Here is a 24,970-nt window from a genome sequence, read left to right as displayed (position 1 = left end):
CAATACTACTCTATTATTCCTACAGGAATCTGCAATCTCTCTACACATCTGCTCCTCTTGTACCCGTTGGCTACTTGGGGGTCTATAATACAGTCCCAACTGAGTCATAATTGCCTTGTTTTGAAATTCTCAGCATATGGCCTCATGTGATGACATGTAACACCCCTTCCTGACTTACTTGTACTTCTGTCGCACCTGTAGCTTCTGCATGACGCACTTTGGTAGGAGTAACCAGAAGGCAAAGTACAGGGCTAATGGTAAGATTCTTAGCAGTGTAGATGAGCAGAGAGATCTCGGTGTCCATGTACACAGATCCTTGGAAGTTGCCACCCAGGTTGTCAGGGCTGTTAAGAAGGCATACAGTGTTTTAGTTTTTATTAATAGAGGGATCGAGTTCCGGAACCAAGAGGTTATGGTGAAGCTGTACAAAACTCTGGTGCGGCCTCACTTGGAGTATTGTGTACAGTTCTGGTCACCGCATTATAAGAAGGATGTGGAAGCTTTGGAAAGGGTGAAGAGGAGATTTACTAGGATGTTGCCTGGTATGGAGGGAAGGTCTTACGAGGAAAGGCTGAGGGACTTGAGGCTGTTTTCATTAGAGAGAAGAAGGTTGAGAGGTGACTTAATTGAAACATATATAATAATCAGAGGGTTAGGTAGGGTGGATAGGGAGAGCCTTTTTCCTAGGATGGTGATGGCGAGCACGAGGGGCATAGCTTTAAATTGAGGGATGAAAGATATAGGACAGATGTCAGAGGTAGTTTCTTTACTCAGAGAGTAGTAAGGGAATGGAACGCTTTGCTTGCAATGGTAGTAGATTCGCTAACTTTAGGTACATTTAAGTCGTCATTGGACAAGCATATGGACGTACATGGAATAGTGTAGGTTAGATGGGCTTGAGATCGGTATGACAGGTCGGCACAACATCGAGGGCCGAAGGGCCTGTACTGTGCTGTAATGTTCTATCTATGTATCCTGGAATACTGAGCCACCAGTCCTGCCCTTCTCTCAGCTATGTTTCAGTTATGGCTATAACATCCCAGACCCCAGAGACAATCCATGCTCTCAGCTCATCTGCCTTACCAGCCAGGTTTTGTGCATTGAAATAAATGCACATTAAAACAGAAGTCTTTCTGTCCCTTTACTGTGCCCCTGGCTATCCTGAACAGTAAACTTGCTCTTGATGGCTAATGTATTTCTTCCTGACTCCTCAATAGCCCCTCCGTTATTCAGAGTCCTGCACCAATGACAAACCTTCCCAGGTAACATGAGCAAATCTCCCCATGAGGATACTGGAACCCCTCCAGTTCAAGTGCAAACCCTCCCTCTTCTACAGGTCTCCTCTACCCCAGAAAAGATCTCAATGATCCAAGAACTGAAAACTTTGCCCCCAACACCAGCTCCTCAGCCACACATTCATCTGGCCTGTCTGTCTATTTCTATCCTCACTAGCGCATGGCACTGGGCGTTATCTGGAGATCACTACCCTTGAGGTCCTGCTTTTCAACTTCTTGCTTAACTCCCTATAATCATTTTGCAGGACCCCATTCTTTTGTCTACTTTAACATTTCTGCTGATGTGCAGAAGAAGAAGAGAAGAAATAGGGGCTAGAGTAAGCCATCTGGTCCCTCAAGCCTGCTCTGCCATTCAATAAGATCATGGCTGACCATTTCGTGGACTCAGCTCCACTTACTCTGAGGAAGGGTCACCCGACCCGAAACATTAACTCTGTTTTTTCCTTCACAAATGCTGCCAGACCTGCTGAGCTTTTCCAGGAACTTCTGCTTTTGTTCCACTTACCTGCCTGCTCACCATAACCCGTAATTCCTTCAAAAATCTATCTACCTTTGCCTTAAAAACATTCAATGCAGAACCCTCAACTACTTCACTGGGCAGTGAATTCCACAGATGCTCAACCCTTTGGGTGAAGAGGTTCCTCCTCAACTCAGTCCTAAATCTGTTCCCTGTTATTTTGAGGCTATGCCCCCTAGTTCTCCTTTAGCCTGTCAGTGGAAACAGCCTCCCTGCTTCTATCTTATGTGTTCCCTTCATAATTTTATATGTTTCTGTAATATCACCCTCTTTATTCCTGTAAATTTCAATGAGTGCATTCCCAGTCTAATCAATCTCTCCTCATAAGCCATTCCTTTCAATTCTGGAATCAACCTGGTGAACCTCCTCTGCACCCCCTCCAGTGTCAGTACATCTTCAGTCACGTGATGCTAAAACTATACAGAGTACTCCACGTATGGCCTCACTAGCACCCGATACGGCTGCAGCATGACCTCCCTAGCTTTAAACTCTGAGTAGGAGGAGTAATAGTTTGCAATCAAACTTGAACACAATTACCAGGTTATTTTCGAATCTCATTGTAATGTATAACAGTTGACAATGGAAATGAATTTGCTTCAAACAGTGCAGAAAACTACATAAAAATCAAATTTGGAAAGCATTAAAACATTAACAAGCAGCATTTAGATGTTAATGATGTTTCACAAGTGAAGACTCACCTGCCATTCCTTCTCAAGGTAAGATGTACCAGCAGCAGGTTTGTTGGTAACCAGAGAATATTGACTTAAAATAATCGACCCAAGAAACAAAAGGAAGATGAGAGGAGAGATAATGGGACCTGCCTGTGCTGGAAAATCCAAGATAACAAAGTGTGAAACTGGATGAACACAGCAGGCCAAGCAGCATCTCAGGAGCACAAAAGCTGACGCTTTGGGCCTAGACCCTTCATCAGAGAGGGGGGTGGGGAGAGGGTTCTGGAATAAATAGGGAGGGAAGGGGAGGCGGACTGAAGATGCATAGAGGAGAAGATAGGTGGAGAGGAGAGTATGGGTGGGGAGGTAGGGAGGGGATAGCTCAGTCCGGGGAGGACGGACAGGTCAAGGGGGTGGAATGAGGTTAGGAGGTAGGAAATGGAGGTGTGGATTGAGGTGGGAAGAGGGGATAGGTGAGAGGAAGAACAGGTTAGGGAGGCGAGGACGAGCTGGGCTTGTTTTGGAATGCAGTGGGGGAGGGGAGATTTTGAAGCTGGTGAAATCCACATTGATATCATTGGGCTGTAGGGTTCCCAAGCGGAATATGAGTTGTTGCGGAGAGAGTGGTCTCTCCGGAAAGCGGACAAGGGTGGGGATGGAAAATTTTCTTTGGTGGTGGGGTTGGATTATAGATGGCGGAAGTGTCGGAGGATGATGCGTTGTATCCGGAGGTTGGTGGGATTTTTGTTTATTGTGCAATAAATGGTCATGTCTGGAATGCACTGAGTGAAATTGTGGTGATAGCAGCTTTAAATTTGCAAAGGGGAATTGAACATAAACTTGAGGAAGAAAATTGGCAGGGTATTGGGCAAAAGAGCGGTACTTTTTCTGCACCTTCCAAAGTTAAGCTGGCACAGCAGTGCAGTTGAGAGATTTATTGCTTTTAGGCAGTGATTCTCCATTAGTTGCATAACACAGAAATAAAGAACTGGTCTCAGATGAAATTAATTGTTCCAATAAGCAACTGCTGTTGGAACACTGCGAATTGTTGAATGAGATCAGTTTAAGCAAATGAAGGCAAGATACGTAAAACAGGATAAATGCGAATTCTGGAAATTTGAAATTAAAAACACAGAAAATGCTGCTTCATCTAACAAGTGGCATAACCGGGTCAATATTTCAGGTAGAAATCTACGATAAATCATTCTTCTATATTTATGTGTTTTTTTTCAGTTGCTTCGTAGAAACATTTATATGTATCATAGAATCCCTAGGGTGTGGAAACAGGCCCTTTGGCCCAACAAGTCCACACCGACCCACAGAGCATCCCGCCCAGACCGATCCCCCTATAACCCACCTAATCTACACGTCCCTGAACACTACGGGAAATTTTGCACGGCCAGTCCACCTAACCTGCACATCTTCAGACTGTGGGAGGAAACTGGAGCACCAGAGAAAACCCACATAGGTACAAGGAGACTGTACAAACTCCGCACAGATAATTGCCTGAGGGTGACAATTGACCCAGGTTCCTGGTGCTATGAGGCATCCGTGCTAACCACTGAGCCACCGTGCCGCCCTAGTTTTCTTTTGTGCTCCAAATGAATGTGAATGTCAGCAGAAACAAATTGCTCTGCTTCCAATTTGATTTTGTTGTTTCTGGTAAATTAGCAATCACCCTTCCTTCTTTGCCAGTACATAGAATATTGCGGTGGTTGTTATGTAAGAGGCCGATGGCAATGAAATATATAAACACAAACATGGGAGCCAATCTGGGGCTAAAGTTTTTTTTGTTTATGCAAATAGTTTTCACTTAGAGATCATGTTTACGAAGGGATGTTTGGAAACATGTCAGGACTTTGAACTCAGAAGAATTTAAATGAACTACATGATTATGCAAGAGGTTTTGACTTCTCTTAAAGAAAGAAAAACTCACATTTATTTTTCCTTTCTAGACATTTTGTGAAATGAGTGTGCAGATGATTAACACAGGCTGATGGGGACAGCAGTAAAAATAACACAAAGCACAGCTCTCAAAAGAATGATCCCAGATGAGTGGCAGGACAGATTTCTCAATGATTATAAATCAAGAAGATCTCCTCGAACATTGCAGACTGACAGATCTGGCACAACATCAATCACTTTGGAATATTCTCTTGGTCTCCACAGAAGACCAGTAACATTCGAATGGACAAACAAACTGGACATGTTCAGCTCATTTGTAAGTAGGTCAGTCCATGCACTTTCATTGCTGTAAGGTGAAAAATAATTGAGGGAATTATTCTTTGAAAATTACTTGCCGACCACCAACTCTTCAAAGACATTTGAAAAGAAATACACAGCTGATCAGCACATAGATTAGTTGCTTTGCTTTCTTTTTACACAGAGCGCACATTGAGAAAATTGATCTAATTAAGTTACATGATGAAAGGGTTTGACAGGTTAGATGTGGAAGAGACTTTTTCCAATTGCAGGAGTCTAAAAGTATGGCCCACATATTTGAACTATAATTGTACAATCCATAAGGTGTCCAAGAGAAACCGCTTTTCAGAGTATGGTTAAACTCACCACCACCGTAATTTGTTCAAGTGAATGATATACTTATATTTCAGGGGAACTCGTTAAGTTCATGAATGGAATAGGACGGTACACTGATAGGGTTCGATAAAATGGTCTGCGACGAAACTCAGGTAGAGCATAAACACCAACGTGATAAGTTGAGCTAACAAGCACAGCGAATGCTGGAGAGTCTCAGCAGATCTGGCAGCATCTGTGGAGAGACAAACCGTTTCGAGTTTGATATAAGTCTGCTTCAGAATTGAAGCTCAGAAGAAGTCAACTGGATTTGAAACATTACCTCCGTTTCACTCTCCACAGATGCTGCCAGGCCTGCTGAGATTCCACAGCAATTCATTGTGTTTGCTTCAGATTTCCAGCATTCACAGTATTCTGCTTTAATGACCAGTTGAACGGATTGGTCCCATCTTGTACTGTAATGATTTTGTAACACCTTTTGCTGGTTGCATTTTGACTTTAAGATTTCTGTGCCTGATTACAGCTTGTGTCACAGGTCTGTAAACATGCTTAGTTTCGAACTATTTTGCGAAGGTGAGTTTAACAAAACTGGGAAGAAATTGAGTGACTGTACATTTAAAATGCCATAACACACCATCTCTTCAACGTTGTCATCCCCTCCTGGAGCGACTGGGAAGCTGATGTTTTCAACATGTTTTTACAGAAGCCTAATGATGTCATCAGGACCCAACAGCAATTGTAAGAACACCTGTGAGGGATACAGTACAGAGTTTCTACTTGTCAGGCTTACCTGGCAAGGAGCTAGAATGGAAACAGTGGAGACCCAAAGGTTTAGATAAATGGTTTATATGTTTCTTTCCGGAGTTAGGAGGAATTGAAGATTGTCTCAATGGATGAGGCAATTTCTAACCCTTGGTAGGTGGTTGGTAATCAGCAGTAAAAACAAGAATAGACTCAAAACATCAGCTTTTGTGCTCCTGAGATGCTGCTTGGCCTGCTGTGTTTATCCAGGTCCACATTTTGTCATCGTGCGCCTCAGCTTTCCACAGGAAAACTGATACCACTCACTCACCCAGTGCCTGCAAGCCCCCAGTTAATGCACAGACCTGTTATTGTAACATTCCCACTACTGTCAGTCTCAGGAAACTGTTTTATTCAATGGAAATAACTTGACTTTGGAAAGTTCCGGCATAGGACTAATCTCCTTCTCTGCAAATGGGTGAGAATGTCAAATTTTTGGTGTAAATTATATAGGATTTTTAAGCACAATTAATTCTGTCTTCAAAATTACACACACAAAAAAAGTAAGCATGTGAATATCAAAGTACGACTGGGTGAATATACTTTCAAAATTGCCATTTGAGTCTCTTCTCTCTCACCCAACTTTATAACGAGCAAGTGAATGGAAGTTTTATTAGGAAGCACTTGAGGAACTTCTAGAGTGACATAAAACATTTACTGTTTGCCAAGTTCTAAGAAAAGTAATATTGATCCCCAGATACATTTGTTTTTTGATCTGTGCCTCATACTGTTGGCTCAGCTGTGTCTGTGCATAAAGCCTCGGGGAGCAGAATTGCACTGAGGTCAATGCTTTCAACTGTACTCGTGCTCTGCATGCTTGTCACAGATAAGGAATGGTATTCCCTCTTCTCCAGTGAGAGTCTATGGGCAAAATTGAATGTATGTCACAAGGGGTCTGTCTCACCTGTTGACTGGAGAGCAACTCAACCCAGGCATTGGCTAAGCCTTTCCCTGGGCCAAGGCTGCTGGTAGCTGATGTCCCAATTGCCTCTCAGCTGCCCATGAATCAGAGCCTTTCATTGCTCAACAGCATCACTGCAGAGGTATTGATCAGTGCTGGTAATGCACCAACCCCAGGCTCAGTGGCACTAAGGGTCAAATAAGGTGAAGGCAGGAGGAGGATCGCAGAGTTGGGGTCATTGCAAATGAGGGTGGGATCAACAGCAAGTGCAAGACTCTCACTCTCAGGCACCCTGCCATCTTCCTGATGCTAAGTCCCTCGAACCGAGCACCTTCGTGTGAGAATACCCCAGCCCCGACATCACCACCAGAAATGTGAGAGGGATGTTTGCATGTGCCAAATTCCCTTTGCCCACTGCTAGCTGAGTATTAGCAGCAATGGATTGAAGTCCTAAAATGGGTCTGAAATGCCCTGGTTGACAATTGGCATTGGGGTGGTCAAAAGTCATTTTTCCCTGGCATAAACCAAATGTAAGTCCCTTACAGTCAGAAACAGGGGACCGTATGAGGAACAAACAAACGGCAAGCATCGAAATACACACTTTGTTTCTGAGTTCACAAACGAGGACACAAATAACGTAGCAGAAATGCTGGGGAGCACAGGGTTTAGTGAGAGGGAGGAACTGAAGGAAATCAGTCTGATTAGGGAAATGGTATTGGGTGCACTGACGAGATTGAAGGCCAATAAATCCCCACGGCCTGATAATGCACATTCTGGTGTACTTAAGGAAGTGGCTCTAGAAAAAGTGGATGCATTCATGGTCATCTTCCAGGGTTCTTTAGACTCTGGAACAGTTCCACCATATTGGTTGGTAGTTAATGTAACTCCACGGTTTAAAAAGGGGAGTTTGAGAGGAAAAGCAGGGAGCTATAGACAAGTGAGTCTGATATTGATAGTGAGGAAGATGCTTGTGTTCATTATGAAGGTTTCTATAGCAAAGCAATGAGAAAACAGTAATAGAAACAGACAAAGCATGGATTTATGAAAGGGAACTCATACTTGAGAAATCTACTGCAATTGTTCGAAGATGTAACTAGAACAGCCAATAAGGGGGACCCAGAGATTGTGGTCTATTTGGACTTTTAGAAGACTTTGGGCAAAGATGTATTTAAGAGATTAGCATATAAAATAAAAGCATATGGGATTAGTGTATCAAAAAGAATAGAAAACTGGTGGGCAGACAGGAAACAAAGAGAAGGAATAAAAGGGTCTTTTTCTGAATGGCTGGCAGTGACTAGTAGGGTACTGCAGTGATCAGTGCTAGGACTCCAGCTATTCATAACATATATTAATGATTAAGATGTGGGAACTAATTGTAATATTTCCAAATTTGCAGAGGACACAAAGCTAGATGGGATGGTCAGCTGTGAGGAGACACAGAGATGCTTTAATGTGGTTTAGACAGGCTGAGTGAGTGGGGAAATGCATGGCAGATGGGGGCAAAAATGGGAAGGTGGATTAACATCTGAATGGCTATAAATTGAGAGATGGGAATGTTCAACGAGACCTGGGTGTCCTCGTGCACTGGACACTTAAAGCACGTTGGTGCAGCAGGCAGTAAAGGTGGCAAATGGTTGTGTTAGCCTTCAAAGTGAGGGCAGCTGAGTACTGGGGCATGGCATCTCGCTGCTATTATATGGGACCTCGGTGAGACCACACCTGTGATATTTGTACCCTTATCTGAGGAAGGATGGTCCTGCCATAAAGTGCAGCGAAGATTTACTAAAATTGATTCCTCAGATTTAGAACTGACCATATGAGGAGAGGTTGAATCAGTTAATTTTATATTTGCTGGAGTTCAGAAGAATGAGTAGGGGAGAGGTGGGATCTCATAGAAACCTATAAAATCCTATCAGTATTAGACATGGTAGATGCATGAAGAATGTTCTCGATGATAGGGGATATACAGATATAGGAGTTACAGTCTAAGGACATGGGGTAAATCATTTAGGATTGAGAGGAGGAGAAATTTCTTCACGTAGAGAGTGAAACAGCGTATGATATCAAGAAAGAGTTGGATATTGTGGCTAAAGGGATCGAAGGATATGCGGGAAAAGCAGGAACAAATTACAGAGCTGGATGATCAGCCATCATCATAGTGAATGGAGGAGCAGGCTCCTAGGGCCAAATGGCCTACTCCTGCTCCTATTATTTATGCTTCTAAATCAGAGCAGGGAGTAGGGTGAAAGATTACCAGGGAAATGCTGGAATGTAGAGTTAAAGTTAAAAATCAGTTCATCCATGATCTGATAGAATTGGAATTCTTACGGACAAAGGGATCAAAGGGTATGGGGAGAAAGCAGGAACAGGGGACTGAACTGGATAGTCTGCCATGATCATATTGAATGGACTACTGCTATGTTTCTATGAAGTTATTGAATGGCAGAGCAGGCTTGAAGGGCTGAGTGGCCTACTCATATGCCTAGGTCTGTATGTAGGCAGTATCCACCTATCATCTTCCCACTTGATTAAGTGCCCCCTCCACCACCAAGCTGACCATGGGGTGGACATTAGCCTCTGCCTGAGGAGTGCAGCTATGTGGCATCTAACAGAGGGTAAAATAGAAGCAAATGTGAGGAGGCCATCTTCTTGTCTAATTTTGTATTTCCAATAATTCAGCATAATTCTGTTTTAAGTCTACAATTTCGAGAACCAGATATTACAAACTAAGACAATGAATATCAAAGGGCTTTTTGGATATTATATATGTTATACAATAATATCTCTAAGATCATGGTAACAAAGATAAATATCTCCTACAGTGAGTTGATACTACAAAATACCACATTTACAGTCCTTTATATTTTTCTTAAATATATCAGTACAAACCAATTGCTTCACATTCAAAGTAAACACTTAGTGTTCTACCTTCCATTTTTAGATTTGAAATAAATTCTTTAATTAAATAATTTCATTTAAAGTTTATAAATAGTAATTTATTCCATAATGTGTTATCGATCATTTTAATGATTATTTAATTTATTTTCACAATTTCACCTCTTTTCCTTTCTATTAAGTTAGACAGAACGGTCTATTCTGGCAGCATCAACGCTCTTCCATGACTGTAAGAACTGAGAGGTATGTCTGAACTTTTAAAATAAAGAAAAAATACTGGAGAGTTTTTTTTTGACACGTCCCTCGTGAGTCTTGTAGCCGAGGCTGAGCTGATGAAGCTTATACTGTTGGGAATGACAAACATCAGTACCTTCAGAGGCTGAAATTTTGGATGGCATTTTCCGATTGCAATGTCTGATGTTTTACTGGGTCATTGAATTGAAATCCTCCAGTCGTAGGATTTCAGTACATAGACTTCAATATTCTTGCCAATGAACCAGTGATCTTAATGCTGGTAACCCTTCCATTTTATTAATCTACAATGATATAGCAACTGACATCATTGCAACTTTCCAATCCTCTACCCGTGGGATAAATTAATGTGTTATCCAGTACTGTACATATTAGAAATGTGGGCAATGCTTTAAATCATTGTACAAAAAGTTTAATTTATACTCTACCATACAAATGTAGGCCCCTACTCAATGTTTGTACAGCAGTGAGAAGACAAATGATACAGTACATGTTTACTGTCATCAGGCTGGTCTGAATGATGGTTTGTCTTTGGAATTTTTAAAAATATAATTTGCAATAAGGTCCATGACAAATTGAATATTGTAACAGTGTACTGAGTTTTAGTGGCAAAGATTAATCTTTTTACATAGCTTCATTAGTTATAAGAGCAAAATTAGCATTGCTTGTTATCTGCCGGTGTGTATGAAGTGGATGCAAGACCATTAAAGAGGCTTCATTGTACTGTTGGCTTCTAAGGATTGAGTAAAATATCACTAGGCTTATTTCACAACAATGAGACCTTCAAAAGGGCTATGTCAACTTGACAGAAGGCTTGTAAACATCGGCATAGTCATTCCTGTAAAACATTTTCACCATGGCATCTCACCTGAGTGTCAAGTTCATTTGTTTCAATTTATTTATAACTTATGACAAGCAAAACAGCCAGGATAATAATGCAGAATTCAGAAAGTAGAGCAGTGTGTACTTCTGCTCTCATGAAGGGTCCAAGAACGAAGTAGATTTGTAAAACCTCTCTCCAAGGTGACATAGCCCGATTAGCATTAAAGAAGCAGAACTGTCCTTCAGTCCAGCTTTCATCTTTCCACAAGCAGGATTCACCATAAATGCCAATGTTGAGAGGCAGCCGATTCTTTCAGTTTTCTGACGGTCACCAAACCTGAAGAGTTAACTCTGATTTTTTTCTTCACAGATGCTGCCAGACCTGCTGAGTTTTTCCAGCAACTTCTATTTGTGTTCCTGATTTACAGCGTTCGCAGTTCTTTCGATTCTTTCATTGTGTCTAATTGGAAGCAATCTAACTTCTGATAAAACCACATCCATGATGTTCAGATTATGCCACGTTTAGCTTATCTGAGAACACCGAACTGATAGCGTCAATGTTGGCTTTGCTTCTTTTGCCTCTCAGGATATTTTCAGCCACAGTGTGATTGGTGGGGTGCAGTTTCATTTTCCCATTCTGACCTTTCAGAGGCTCCTTGAGTGGCTCCAGGAAAACCACCCGCTTGCAAGCGCTGGCTTTCCTCTCCACGCTGGCAGCTTCAAGGGAGGGAGCGGTGCTCAGGATCGAAGAGTGGGCACTGTTTCCATTTGGCCTTCTGTGCTTCTGCTTGGATTTACACCAACAGCGGCAAGGTGTCAAATAAAGGTAGATCAGGACCAAAATAATGCTGGCGAGGCAGGAGGAGAGTGTGGTGAAGGCAGTGTTAAAGGTTTGCAAACGCTGCCCAGCTTGTGTAAAATTGTGCACCCTCAGCATTACCTCTATCGACTCGTTTAACATTCGTTTGCTGTTAATTGCTATACAAGAATAGGTGCCTGCATCTTCAGGTTGGACCTGTTGAATCTCAAGGCTTCCGTTCAATAATACCCTCAGATCCTGAAGTTGAATGCCTGGCTGCAATGTGTTATTCCTTGGTGTGACCCATAGAACACTTGTATTTGGATCCAGAATCTTGCTGTCACAGTTTATCACTAGCCTTTCCCCCAAGTGAGCCTCATAAAGCAGCCCTAAGGCATGAAAGGAACCATTGACAGTACTGTTGGAGCAATTCAAAAGGTCATCATGGATCAGCAAAATACTAACACTTCTCGTGGAGTCAAGTTGAAAATAACACCTATAATCATCTTTAAAATCCACCACAGACCTAAAGCGCCTCTTATACCAATAAGTGACCATCGTGTAGAAAGAACAATCACAAGTAAACGGGTTTGCATGCAGATACAAACTGCTCTGCAGCCTAACAGGCAGTGCCGTTACCTGTGAGACCGGCACAGAGGTTAGTCTGTTAAAGGACAGATCTAACAGTTCGAGTAGTGGAAGTCTGGACTGCCCTTTATACAAGTGCAAGGGAAAGTGGGCGATTAGGTTCCGACTGAGATACAACTTCCGAAGTTTGTACAGGCCTTCAAAAGTGCCAGTACTGAGCTGGGCCACCTGATTGTTGTAAAGCAGGAGGGTTTCCAGGAAGTTTAAACCCTGAAACGTTGCGTTTTGCAATGTTTTCAGCTTGTTGGAGGACAGGTCTAGATATCGCAGCTGTGGCGTAGAGGCAAAGGCCCCCCTGGAGAGGAAATCAATACTGTTGTGATTGAGAATGAGGGTTTTCAGTCTGTCTAAAATAGTAGGGGCCCAGCTGAAGTCAAGTAGGCTGATGCTGTTATAGCTAACATCCAGGCTGGTCACAACTTTGTGCAGCATCCTTGGCACAGTGGTCAGGTTCTTGTTGGCGCAAGTAATGATGTCACTTGCGCAAATGCAGACTGGAGGGCAGGTTACAGAAGCATTGCCTACCATACAGGCACAAAGCAGCAGCAGCACAAATCTTTGGGATTTGAAGGTAAGACCTCCGAGGGCAGAGGAGAAGACTGGGAGGTGTGAGCTCGTCATTGCCATCTCTCAACCGTCTTCCAGTGGTCCTTGATGCAGGATGCACATGGAGTCATTCCCACAGGATCGGGGTGTTACCCTGGGGAAAACAAATATCACCAAGTTCATCCCAGCTATAATAAAATGAAACAGTCAAGCAGTTTAAAATTAGTAAAACATCTATTTCACATACTTAGCAAAAACCTACAGCAGTTTGTTGCACAAACCATCTTGATCATTCTATGCAGAACAATTTAATAATTGTTAGTCATCATCTAGTTGTTATATCTGAGATTCACCTATCTTTTTAGCCTTGTCACAGCAGATGGAAAATCCTCTTAAGATTGCATGTAGAGTCTCGTACTCATTTAGATTCCTTTTCAAAAACTACTTTTAAGACTTTAGCCAAATTTTAACTCACTAAGATGATGAATTGGTAAAGGGATTGTTAAAATTTAACTTGCAACGGTAACAAATACAGGAAAGAAAAGTTAGGGGCCAGATGCAAATCATATTGAACAATTTATACATAAAGTACCTTTAATCTGAAGAGACGGGAGAATTCGCTGTAAGATGTCGATGATGTTTGATTGCAGATTAGAAAAACTGAATGTTTGGACCAATGTACACTCCCCTTGCTGCCGGCAGGAGCTGGCCATCGGTCTGTTTCTCTCCCATTTTCTGAACTTTCAAACTACAGGCGCAGAGTAGCCTCTGCCTGGGGACTGTCTCTCTACCGTATTCCATTTTACAAACCAGGCTGCTGTATGCAACACCAGGGAGAGAAAGCGAGGAGCCAGCGAGTGACGAGCGCCTGTCATTCGCTCACAGAGATTGGCTGAACACGCCAGGGTTGGGAGCCTGTGAAAGATTACAGATGCAGATAGAGAGGGAGGGGAGGAGCTCTACTTATGTCACATTTATGTTGGTTGGCAGAAAGTACTGGAGTTCCACACCTTTACGTTAACTATTGCATGTCGCAGGCGTTCATTTCGCCGCTGCTTCCCCCTTTCTGACTACGCTGCAAGCTACTGCATGCAGAAGCAATGGAACTGAGCAAAGTCGGCTTTAGACTAGCTTTCCGTTTAAAGGCACAGAGGATGCACATTGCGTGTAGCAGCAAGTGATGGCGAGAGGTTCCTGTCTATCAGGAATCGGGGTAAGGGATTATTTAACACGCTTACGTGCCATCCTTTGGTCACAACAACCAGCTCTTGTTGCTAAGATTCTGAATTGTCATATGCATGAGGTGTTGGTTTTCGGAAACTGGTCTTTTCCCTTCACACACTTAGTCATGAAATGACTTAATTGGCAAATGCCAGAAATTCAGAATGGTACAAATTATTCTTTTTTAAAGAAACCGAGTACAACGAGTGACAGTCATCAGTTCCTAAAACTGTAAAAAGCAGTTGCTGTTCAGAAGAACTATTACGATACAAACTAAAAGGGAATCCAAAGAGGGGAGAAAACGTCATTTATTTCAGCAATGCCAGTTCCTCAAACATTTATGGGTCTTTCAGACAATTCCTGCACCCATCAAGTCTATTCCTCCATCAGCAAATTTAACAGAAAGAAACTATTGGATGCTCAACAGACATTTTGGTAAAAAAGTTTTAGCCATTTCTAAACTTGTGACCATATCATTGTGCAAATGCAAACAGTTACAGTAGATTTGGAGGATACGCTAACAATGTGAAGGAAAGAAAAAGATATGCAGATCTGGAATATGTATATATATATGTATACAGTATGTACTAGAATAATTGATTACATTCAGGTACCAGATACTCAGTCAGGACAGTTTGTTTCAGCTCAGGTAGAAGTGTCTCGTTTGCGGTTTGATTTTTTCGTAACTTGCTTTTCATGCTTTTTCACATATTACCTTGGTGCTTTTTCTTGCTAGAGGATCTGCAAACATGAAACTGCTCTGAATGGAATTTTAAATCCCAGAATCTAGAAAGAGATAAATCACCAGACATTAAAGGAAAATCTGTACAGGGCACAGAGAATAATGATGGGATTTAACCTTTGTAGCTTAGCTTCTTACTTTTCTGTGTGATTTTATACCATTGTATCATCATTTTTGTGTTGCTTTTAACCTTTCTGTTTGTGACTCCCTCTCTTTAGCTGTTTTCTTTATTGTGGGGAAGCTGTATCATTTCTGTCAGTTTTCCCTCTTTTTTTCCTTTGCCTGTTCCTCCCTCTTCTCCATTTTTGTCCTTGTATTTTTTTTTTAAATTCTCTTTTTTTCATGTTTGCATTTGCTTCCTATCCAGTTTAGTACACCCTCTCCAGTGCTTGCCTGAGTTAAAGAGGGGATCATTTGGAGTTCAGTTGTCATCACTGACACAAATGGTAACTGTACCCATTAACCATTACCATCAAAATCACTGTACTGCCTCAAAACTCTCCAATGGCCATTTTAACGGTTAGAGTGTAAGTAGGAACACAAACCCCAAATTATTCATTTCGGATATGGAATCTTTCCAAAATCAGATTTCCTGCTTTTCTTTCACATTTGCAGGATGTGCAGTATTTTGCTGTTTGAATGCAATGTTTAATTCAGTGCTGTTTCACTTTGAGGGATATCCAGCTTGAGGAGGTTCTAGCTGTCTGTTTGATGTGATTTCCATTTAACTCTTCTTCATACGTCACCTTCTGTGCTGTCGTTTTCCTTTCTTGACGGTAATCTAATACCTATTAAGACCCATTTTCACAGCTCCTGTTTCAAGTTACACCATAAGATGTAAGAGCAGAAGTAGGCCATTCAGCCCATTCAGTCTGCACTGCTATTCAGTGAGATCGTGGCTAATCTCATAATTTACAACTCCACTTTCTTGCCTTTTACACTATAACCCTTGATTCCCTTACTGATTACAAATCTATTTCAGTCTTGAATATATTTAACAACACACAGCCATGACAGCCCTCTGCAGTAAAAATTGCATGGATTCACTAGCTCAGAAGAAATTCCTCCACATTTCTGTCTTAAATTGGTGATCCTTTATTCTGACAGTATTCCCTCTCCCACAAGGGGAAATGACCTTTCTGAGTCCACCCCGTTATGTCCCTTGAGAATCTTGCATGTTTCAAAAAGGTCACCTCTCATTCTTCTAAATTCCAATGAGTACAGGCCCAGCCTACTCAATCTCTACTCCTAAGAGAGTCCCTTCATTCCTGGGATCTGCCTAACAAACCTTCCCTGGACTGCCTCCAAATCTAAGTGTGGAGTTGGATGAACACAGCAGGCCAAGCAGCATCTTAGGAGCACAAAAGCTGACGTTTCGGGCCTAGACCCTTCATCGGAAAAGCCTGCTGTGTTCATCCAGCTCCACACTTTGTTATCTTGGATTCTCCAACATCTGCAGTTCCCATTATCTCTGCCTCCATATCTACCTGCTTTTCCAAACAGAAGAAGAGGGTTCTGAAGAACAGTCATACCAGCTTCAAAACATTAACTCTGTTCTTCTCTTCACAGATGCTGCCAGATCTGCTGGGATTCTCCAGCTCTCTCTGTTTCTCTGTCAGATTTCTATCATCTGCAGTATTTTGCTTGGGCTGTTGCCCAGTCTATGTTTTATGAGTTTGTTTTGAATGATTTACAAAAAGTCTATTTATAATTTGATCAGATCACAACCAAAAAAAATGGAATGGATGTTTTTACTATACAAGGACTAATACTTCTATCTGAAGTATTTGTTGATGTTGGTATTAATGTCTTAACAAAATTAAGCAAGTTACAGGCCGCTATGAATTTTGCTTGCAAACGATACTACAATTTTTTACAAGTGTTTCAGTTGTCTTTATGGTGAGTCTTGAAGAAAGTAGTGTGATAAAGCTGCCCTTTGTACGTTGCTATAGTGATAATCACAACTAGGCCTCGCAGCAATTATACCAATATGAGGTTTGAAACCCATGGAACCAGCTAATATATGCGCATGTAAAGGAAACCTCGCAAATGAAATGCCGAATGAAAGTAGCACAGAACAAAACCCAACTGGATCAAGATGCATTTCGCACTCATTGTAAATTTCAATCTGAGTGTACGTCTAATGTTGTAGAATTACTGAATGTTACAGAAACTGGCTGACTTTTATCATCATCTAAATTAATTCTATTTGAATTGATTTTGTTTTGACAATGGGCAGCAGTCCAGAGCAGTTTAACGTTCGGGTGACAAATTGATAATTCAGTCTGTTCTTTTTAATGTAAAACTAAAATAGTGTTGCAGTCCTATTTCTGAATGTTAGAGAGAGCTTTTCGTGCGCCGAAACCTCACCGATATGACTGTTGTAAATCTAGAGTCTTAGAGATGGCAGGCTCAAACAATAAAACAGAAAGTGCTGGAAAAATCTCGGCAGCATCTGCAAAGAGAGAAGCCATCCTTTTCAAGTTAAATGTCATTCTTCTTCAGAGCTGAAGGAAGGCAGAGCTTTAAGTTTCTGAATGTGGGAGGGGAGAGAAACAAAAGGGAAGGACTGGGGTAGGATACAGAATGGGAGAGATTCAATGACAAAAGTATCAGAACAAATATTTAATTGGGTGCTGCTTGGACTGGAAGGTTTGAGTTATAAGGAGAAGCTGGATGGGTTGGGATATTATTCCCTGGAATGTAGGAAACCTCAATAAAATCATGAGAGGCATAGATAAGCTATGTATCCAACAGCTTATCTCCATGGTAGGGAAGTCTAAAACTAGAGGTTAAGGTGAGGGGGGAGAGATACAAAAGGGTCTAGAGGGGCAAGTCTTTTCATGCAGAGGGAGGTCAGTGTCTGGCATGGACTGTCAGGCATGCAGGGAAGTACAATTTTCTCATTTACAAAACATTTCATAAAATGTTTTGAGGGGTATGGGTCTGGGTGGGATATTCTGAAGTTCGGTGTGGACTTGTTGGGCCAAAGGGCCTGTTTCCACACTGTAGGGATTCTAATTCTAATTCTAATTCTAATTCTAATTTGAACAGGTACATGGATGGGATGAGTGTGGAGAAATGTGGGCCAAATGCAGGCAAATGGGATTGGATTGTGGAAACTGGGCAGCTTGGACAAATTGGCCTGAAGGGCTTGTTTCCATGCTGTAGACCTCTATGACTCTAAAGGCAAAGAGAGTGGTAATGGTCACAGCAAGGAAACTAAACATTTGTCCAGAGTGAATATGAATGTCAGGGTAGTGAACAAGTCTGAAGAGAAGTAAAATTAGGCATACACTCAGATTGAAATTTACAATGAATGTGTGAAATACACCTTCATCCACTTGGGTTTTGTTCTGGGTTAAGAGGTAATGGGAACTGCAGATGGTGGAGAAACCGAGGTAACAAAGTGTGGAGCTGGATGAACGCAGCAGGCCAAGCAGCATCTCAGGAGCACAAAAGCTGACGTTTTGGGCCTAGACCCTTCATCAGAAAGAGGGACGGGGAGAGGATTCTGAAATAATAGGGAGAGAGGGAGAGGTGGACTGAAGATGGGTAGAGGAGAAGATAGGCGGAGAGGAGGCAGACAAGTTAAAGAGGTGGGGATGGAGCCTGTAAAGGTGAGTGTAGGTGGGGAGGTAGGGAGGAGATAGGTCAGTCCGGGGAGGACGGACAGGTCAAGCGGGCGGGATGAGGTTAGTAGATACGAAATGGAGGTGCGGCTTGAGGTGGGGAGAGGGGATAGGTGAAGGGAAGAACAGGTTAGGGAGGCGGGGACAAACTGGGCTGGTTTTGGGATGCAGTAGGGGGAGGGGAGAATTTGAAGCTTGTGAAGGGTTCCCAAGTGGAATATGAGGTGCTGTTCCTGCAACCTTCGGGTGGCATCATTGTGACACTGCAGGAGGCCCAGGATGGACATGTCATCTGCGGAATGGGAGGGGGAGTTGAAATGGTTCACGACTGGTAGGTACACTGCATTTGTGGATTTCACAAGCTTCAAAATCTCCCCTGCCCTTTCTGCATCCCAAAACCAGCCCAGCTCGTCCCTGTCTGCCTAACTTGTTCTTCCTCTCACCTATCCCCTCCTCCCACCTCAAGCCGCACCTCCATTTCCTACCTACTAGCCCCATCCCGCCCCCTTGACCTGTCCATCCTTCCCGCACTGACCTATCTACTCCCTACCTCCCCACCTACACTCACCCCTACAGGTTCCATCCCGCCTCTTTAACTTGTCTGTCTCCTCTCCACCTATCTTCTCCCCTATCCACCTTCGATCTGCCTCCCCCTCTCTCCCTATTTATTTCAGAACCCTCTCCCCATCCCCCTTTACTCATGAAGGACCTAGGCCCAAAACATCAGCTTTTGGAGTTTTGTTCTGGGTTACTTCCGTTCAGTATTTCATTTGAGAAGTTTCCTTTACACATATTAGCTTGTTCCATGTGTTTCAAAACCTCACATTGGTATAATTGCAGTGAGGCCTAGCTGTGATTACTACTTTGGGCCAACTGCTGGAGAATGAGATTAGAATAGTTAGCTTACTGTTTGGACTCAAGAGTTTTTTTTCCGTGCTGTAGACATCTGTGACTCTATCCCAGACTCAAAGCATTGACTCTGTTTTCTCTCTCCTCAGATGCTTTAGACCTGCTGAGTTTCTCCACCATTCCGTGTTTGTTTCAAATTTCCAGCATCCAGCAGTATTGTATTAAAATGTTGATGATCAGCTCTGTCCTAAAAAAACATGGCAAACAAAATTCCGAACTTTTCAAGGCCCAGCCAATAATGCTCACATTCCAAGAGTGAATTAAAAGAAAGACCAGCACCTAGCAATAGCAAAATCAGAATGAGGTTCTGAGTTCATGATGTGAGATTGTGGGATGCAGCGTTTAGTCTCGGTGAGTGTGAAGTGAATAACTGGAAGAAACATCGCTGTTCTTTGAGCAACTGTTGGTCCTCACAGGAGCAATGCAGCAAGTCGGGGTCTGAAATGTGAGTGTGACAAGACAGCGAAATGAAAATTTAGTGGTAGGCTGCACCTGAAAGAAACATTTGGGCATTGGACAATCGTTAAGATGAATGAAAAGGGTAGTTGTTGCATCTCTTGTGGTTGTGTGGGATGGTGCCATGGGGAGATGAGAAGGTGTCGGATGTGACTGAGGAGCAGACCGGGGTCTCCCTGAGGAACTATCCCTTCCAAATGCTGATACAGGAGTGAAGAGTATGATATGTTTGGTGGAAATACAAATGCATGATTTAGGAGCAGGTGTGGACCCCGCCCTCCCTTTAATCTACTCCACCATTCTATAAGGTCTCAGCAGATCTAATTACTCCACATCCCTGTCAACCCCAATAACCTTTCATCCTCTTGCTTAGGATCAACCTGTGCCTTACAAATATTCAAAGGCTGCGTCTCCATCACCATTTCATAGAATCTGTACAGTGTGGAAGCAGGACAATTAAGTCCACACTGACCTTCTGAAGGGCACCCCATCCAGACCCAACCCATCCCTGTAACTCTGCACTTCCCCATAGGGAATCCACCCAGTCTATGCATCCCTGGACAGCCTGCCTAACTCGGACATCTTGGGACTGTGGGAGGAAACCAGAGCACCTAGAAGAAACCCATGCCACAGCGTGCAAATTCCACACAGGCAGTCACCCAGGGCTGGAACTGAACCTGGGTCCTTAGCACTGTGAGGTAGCAGTGTTAACCACTGAGCCACTGTGCTGCTTTTTGTGAAGACAGCTCCAAAGTCTTTTAATCCTCTGAGAAAATAACAGCCTCCTTATCTCCGTCTCGCACAAGCAAACCCTATTTTGGAACAGTGATTCCAAGTGTTAGAGTATTCTACAAGAAGAAACATATCTTTCACATCCGTCCTGTTAACACCCCTCATGATATGTTTCAATCAAGTTGCCTTTTATGCTTCTAAACTCCAGTGGATACGAGGCTAGCCTCCTAAAATAACTCACCCATTCCAGGCATTAGTCTGATAAACCTTCTCTGAACTGCTTGCAACATATTGACATACTTTCACTATATAAGGAGGCCAATGTTATGCATTGTACTCCAGATGTGATCTCACCAATGCCCTGTAATAACCGAAGCATCACTTCATTGCTGATGTATTCAATTTCCCCTTCCAATTTTGTAAAACCCATTCACAGGATGAGGGCATCACTGGCTAGGTCATCATTTATTGCCCATCCCGAATTGCCCGCAGGGCGGTTAATAGGCAGCCACATTGCTGTGGCTCTAGAGTCACATGTAGACCATACAAGGTAAGGATGGCAGTTTTCTTCTCTAAAGGACATTAGTGAAGCAGAGATAATGGGAACTACAGATGCTGGAGAATCCGAGATAACAAGGTGTGGAGCTGGATGAGCTGACGTTTTGGGCTCCGAAGATGCTGCTTGGCCTGCAGTGAAGCAGATACATTTTTTTCTGACTGTCAATTCATGGTCATCATCAGACTCTCAATTCCAGATTTTTAAAAAAATGAATTCAAACTCTGCTATGTGCCATATTAAGATTTGAACTCAGGTCCCAGAACATTCCTGGACCGAGGGATTAACAGGCCATCACCTCTCTCGAAGCTATAACTTGATTATAATGTTTTTCTCCATTTCTTGCTCTACCCGCATACTACACATTAGGGTTTTGCAACTCATGCATAAAGATATCTAGAAGCCTCCACATCTGAGAGCTCTGCAGCCTCTATGTTTAGAAAATAATGTTTCTTATGTATTTTTCCTGCCAAAATGGATAAGATCACATCATTGCATATGGTATTCTATTTGCCAGATTTTTGCCTGCTCACTTAACTTACCTATAGCCTTTTGTAGCCTCTTTATGTCCTCTTCACAACTTACTTTCCTGCCTATCTATGTGTCATCAGCAAATTTCACCACCGTACCTGTCATCCCCTCATCCAAGGTCATTTGTAAATGTTGTAAAAGGTTGATCCCTGTGGGTCACCAGTCGATTCATTGTGTCAAGAAAATGCCCTATGTAAAGAAGTTGATCCTTCGAATATGGAGAACAGTGAGGTGGCAAGTGTTGGGACAGTGGGAAAGAGTGCGAGCAGAAATCTGGAAAATGGGTTGGATTTGGTTGAGTTGTGAGGTGGGGGTCAGGATCATTGATTGAGGAAAGAGGAAGATAGATGAGAAACAGCACTGCCCGATCTCCGATGTCCTTGTTTCTCAAGGACTGCACCTTCACCCTGCAGTTGAGAACGCCCTTGACCATGTCTCCCGCATTTTCCGCAACTCATCCCTCACACCCCGTTTCTGGAATAACAACCAAAAAAAAACCCCCTCATCCTCACGTACCACCCCACCAACCTCCGAATCCGACGCATCATCCTCCAACACTTCCGCCACCTGCAATCTGACCCCACCACCAAAGACATTTTGCCCTCCCCACCCTTGTCTGCTTTCTGGAGGGACCACTCTCTCCATGACTCCCTTGTCCACTCCACACTCCCCTCCAGCCCCACCACACCCGGCACCTTTCCCTGCAATTGCAGGAAATGCTACACCTTCCCCACACCTCCTCCCTCACCCCCATCCCAGGCCCCAAGATGTCTTTCCATATTAAGCAGAGGCTCACCTGCACATCTGCCAACGTGGTATATTGTATCCACTGTACCCGGTGTGGCTTCCTCTACATTGGGGAAACCAAGCGGAGGCTTGGGGACCGCTTTGCAGAACACCTCCGCTCGGTTCACAATAAGCAACTGCACCTCCCAGTCGCAAACCATTTCCACTCCCCCTCCCATTCTTTAGATGACATGTCCATCATGGGCCTCCTGCAGTGCCACAATGATGCCACCCGAAGGTTGCAAGAACAGCAACTCATATTCCGCTTGGGAACCCTGCAGCCGAATGGTATCAATGTGGACTTCACAAGCTTCAAAATCTTCCCTCCCCCTACCCCATCCCAAAACCAGCCTGGCTCATCCCTGCCTCCCTAATCTGTTCTTCCTCTCACCTATCCCCTCCTCCCACCTCAAGCTGCACCCCCATTTCCTACCTACTAACTTCATCTTGCCCCCTTGACCTGTCTGTTCTCCCCAGGCTGACCTATCTCCTCCCTACCTCTCCACCTACACTCACCTGTACAGGCTCCATCCCTGCCCCTTTAACTTGTCTGTCCCCTTTACACCTATCTTCTCCTCTATCCGTCTTCTATCCGCCTCCCTCTCTCTCCCTATTTATTTCAGAACCCCCTTGCCCTCACCCATTTCTGATGAAGGGTCCAGGCCCAAAACGTCAGCTTTCCTGCTCCTGTGATGCTGCTTGGCCTGCTGTGTTCATCCAGCTCTACACTTTGTTTTCTCTGTGAAACAGCATTGTTTTGCATGTTTCTAACACTGGCTCAGATGTGATGGAGATGAAAAATCTAGGAGATTGGAAGAAGCAGCATTTTATACCTCCATCACACTCACCCCAAACCCCTATTCAAGAGGGTCTAAGAGCTTATAATTGTTCCTTGAATAGATAAAGGAAGTAAATCCAGCACATTCTATTTTTATTTCAGATTTTTAGCATCCACAGCATCTTGCTTTTATTTTAGTGTTTGCTCGCTGTCTGATTTAGGATGGAGATTAGAGCTGAATCTTATGCCGTTATCAGCAGATACCCAGAGTTTTGAAGCAGAGTGACAATGAAGAGTGAGAACTCTATCTGATTTTTCTTCACCCTCTCTTCAGCCCTTGTGAAATTTACTTTTGGGCTGGTCAAACATCCTTCAAAGTACCATGATCGGGTCTGTGTCACACTGAGAGGAGCACGATGCAATCAACTTTTTCATTGTATTTCGGAAGCTATTTGGACATTATATCACATATTCCCAACCAAATTCTCAGAATTGTTTCTGTTTAACCTGCTGATGACATTGTGGACTTACACCTTCCCTTTCTTTGTAAGAAAAGAGGAATCTGTTTAGTTTGTGCAAAAAAAAACGTGAAAGTAGCTTTATCATTTTTCCAACAAACTATTGGAAGATAATTTCCAAAAGTAATGTAGAACATAAACTGTTTCCTTTCCAGCTTGGTTATTAAATGTGTTTATGCTCCATCATTGATGTTACACCAATTTCACTGATTAAAATGTTTCAGCTGCTGTGTTTCAGTCACTTGCTAATGAATGATTTATTAGTGCCTACTGTCTTGGGAAATATTGGTTTGGAGGTAGAATAAATAATGAAAATTTGCTAAGCCCACCAATAAGTAACAAAGAATGATCACGAAACATGTTTCTCAAAAAAAGCATTGCGGTGATATACTTCTGACCAGATAAGAAGATCTAACTCTCTATATTCCAACTTGCTCAGTTGGTGGTTACAAAGATTTAAATTCTTTTTAGAGTGGCGTTATATCTTTCCCCAATAAAAATGTACTTAACTATTAACACTGTAAGAAATAAGGAACCAATCACAAGGTTTCTTGATGTAAAGAAAAGATATATTCACTATGGAGGGAGTAAAGCGCAGGTTTACAAGAACAATACCTGGACTTCAGGGTTATGTAATAAGACCAGAAGAGAAAGGAACCAGTCCATTCAGACTTCAAGTCTGCTCCATCATTCAAAACAATCATGGCTGTTCCAACATTTCCCATATCTACTTTCCTGCCCTTTCTCCACTGAAAATAATTCCACAGAGACCAGTATCCCATCACCAAGTCACCCATAATTTACATGTGGAGAGTCCTCAATGCTGGTCCAGCTCCTTCAGAGCCAGCTCTCAGAATGACAGGTTTTCTGACACTCCTGTTTATATCTACCATCCAGGGCTCCCTGACTGGACCAGATTAAATTTGCCCCAGTTAGAGAAATCATAATCTATGAGGTCCACCTAGCTGACCTCGTTATAATCACTACACCTGTAACATTTAATTCTCCTCCAGATAAAGAATCTATCTGTCTCAGCCAGAAAATACAGAAGGGCTTTGCTCCCACAGCTCTCTGTGGCAAGGAGTCCAAAGATTCACAACCGTTTGAAAGTAGAAATTCCTCTTCATCTCAGTCTTAAATGGGCACTCCTTTATTCTGAGACTATGCCCTCTGGTCACAGACTCTCCCATGAGGGGAAACATCCACTCACCATTTACCTTGTCAGGATCCTGAAGAATCCTTTATGTTTCAATGAGATCACCTCTCATTCTCGTAAACTCCTCGAGTCCCAAACTGTTTAACCTTTGCTCAACACACATCCTTCTATATGAGGGATCATCCTGGTGTTCCTTCTCTGAACTGCTTCCAATGAAATAATATCTCTCCCTAATTAAGGGGACCAAAACTGCTCACAGCAATCCAGACAT

General features: G+C 42.9%; 1 protein-coding gene across 3 annotated transcripts; it reads right to left on the bottom strand.

Annotated features, from left to right (window-relative positions):
* Positions 1 to 9,453: 9,453 nt before the first annotated feature.
* Positions 9,454 to 13,817, bottom strand: LOC125460666 (amphoterin-induced protein 2-like). 3 transcript variants are annotated; one of them, XM_048548348.2, is made up of 2 exons: positions 13,275 to 13,817; positions 9,454 to 12,870 (listed from the first exon to the last, which is right to left on the bottom strand). In XM_048548348.2, the coding sequence occupies exon 2, from the start codon at positions 12,761 to 12,763 to the stop codon at positions 11,201 to 11,203; it is 1,563 nt and encodes a 520-aa protein (XP_048404305.1). In that variant the 5' UTR covers positions 12,764 to 12,870; positions 13,275 to 13,817; the 3' UTR covers positions 9,454 to 11,200. The 3 variants fall into 3 exon arrangements, with proteins under 3 accessions (XP_048404305.1, XP_048404303.1, XP_048404306.1); XM_048548346.2 differs by having other exon boundaries at positions 9,454 to 12,836; XM_048548349.2 differs by lacking the exon at positions 13,275 to 13,817 and adding an exon at positions 12,930 to 13,040 and having other exon boundaries at positions 9,454 to 12,836.
* Between the last annotated feature and the right edge of the window lie 11,153 nt (positions 13,818 to 24,970).

Source organism: Stegostoma tigrinum, chromosome 18, assembly GCF_030684315.1.
Source record: "Stegostoma tigrinum isolate sSteTig4 chromosome 18, sSteTig4.hap1, whole genome shotgun sequence".
Lineage (NCBI taxonomy): Eukaryota > Metazoa > Chordata > Chondrichthyes > Orectolobiformes > Stegostomatidae > Stegostoma > Stegostoma tigrinum.
Note: the sequence above shows the minus strand (reverse complement) of the source record. Positions and strands in the feature narration are given on the sequence as shown.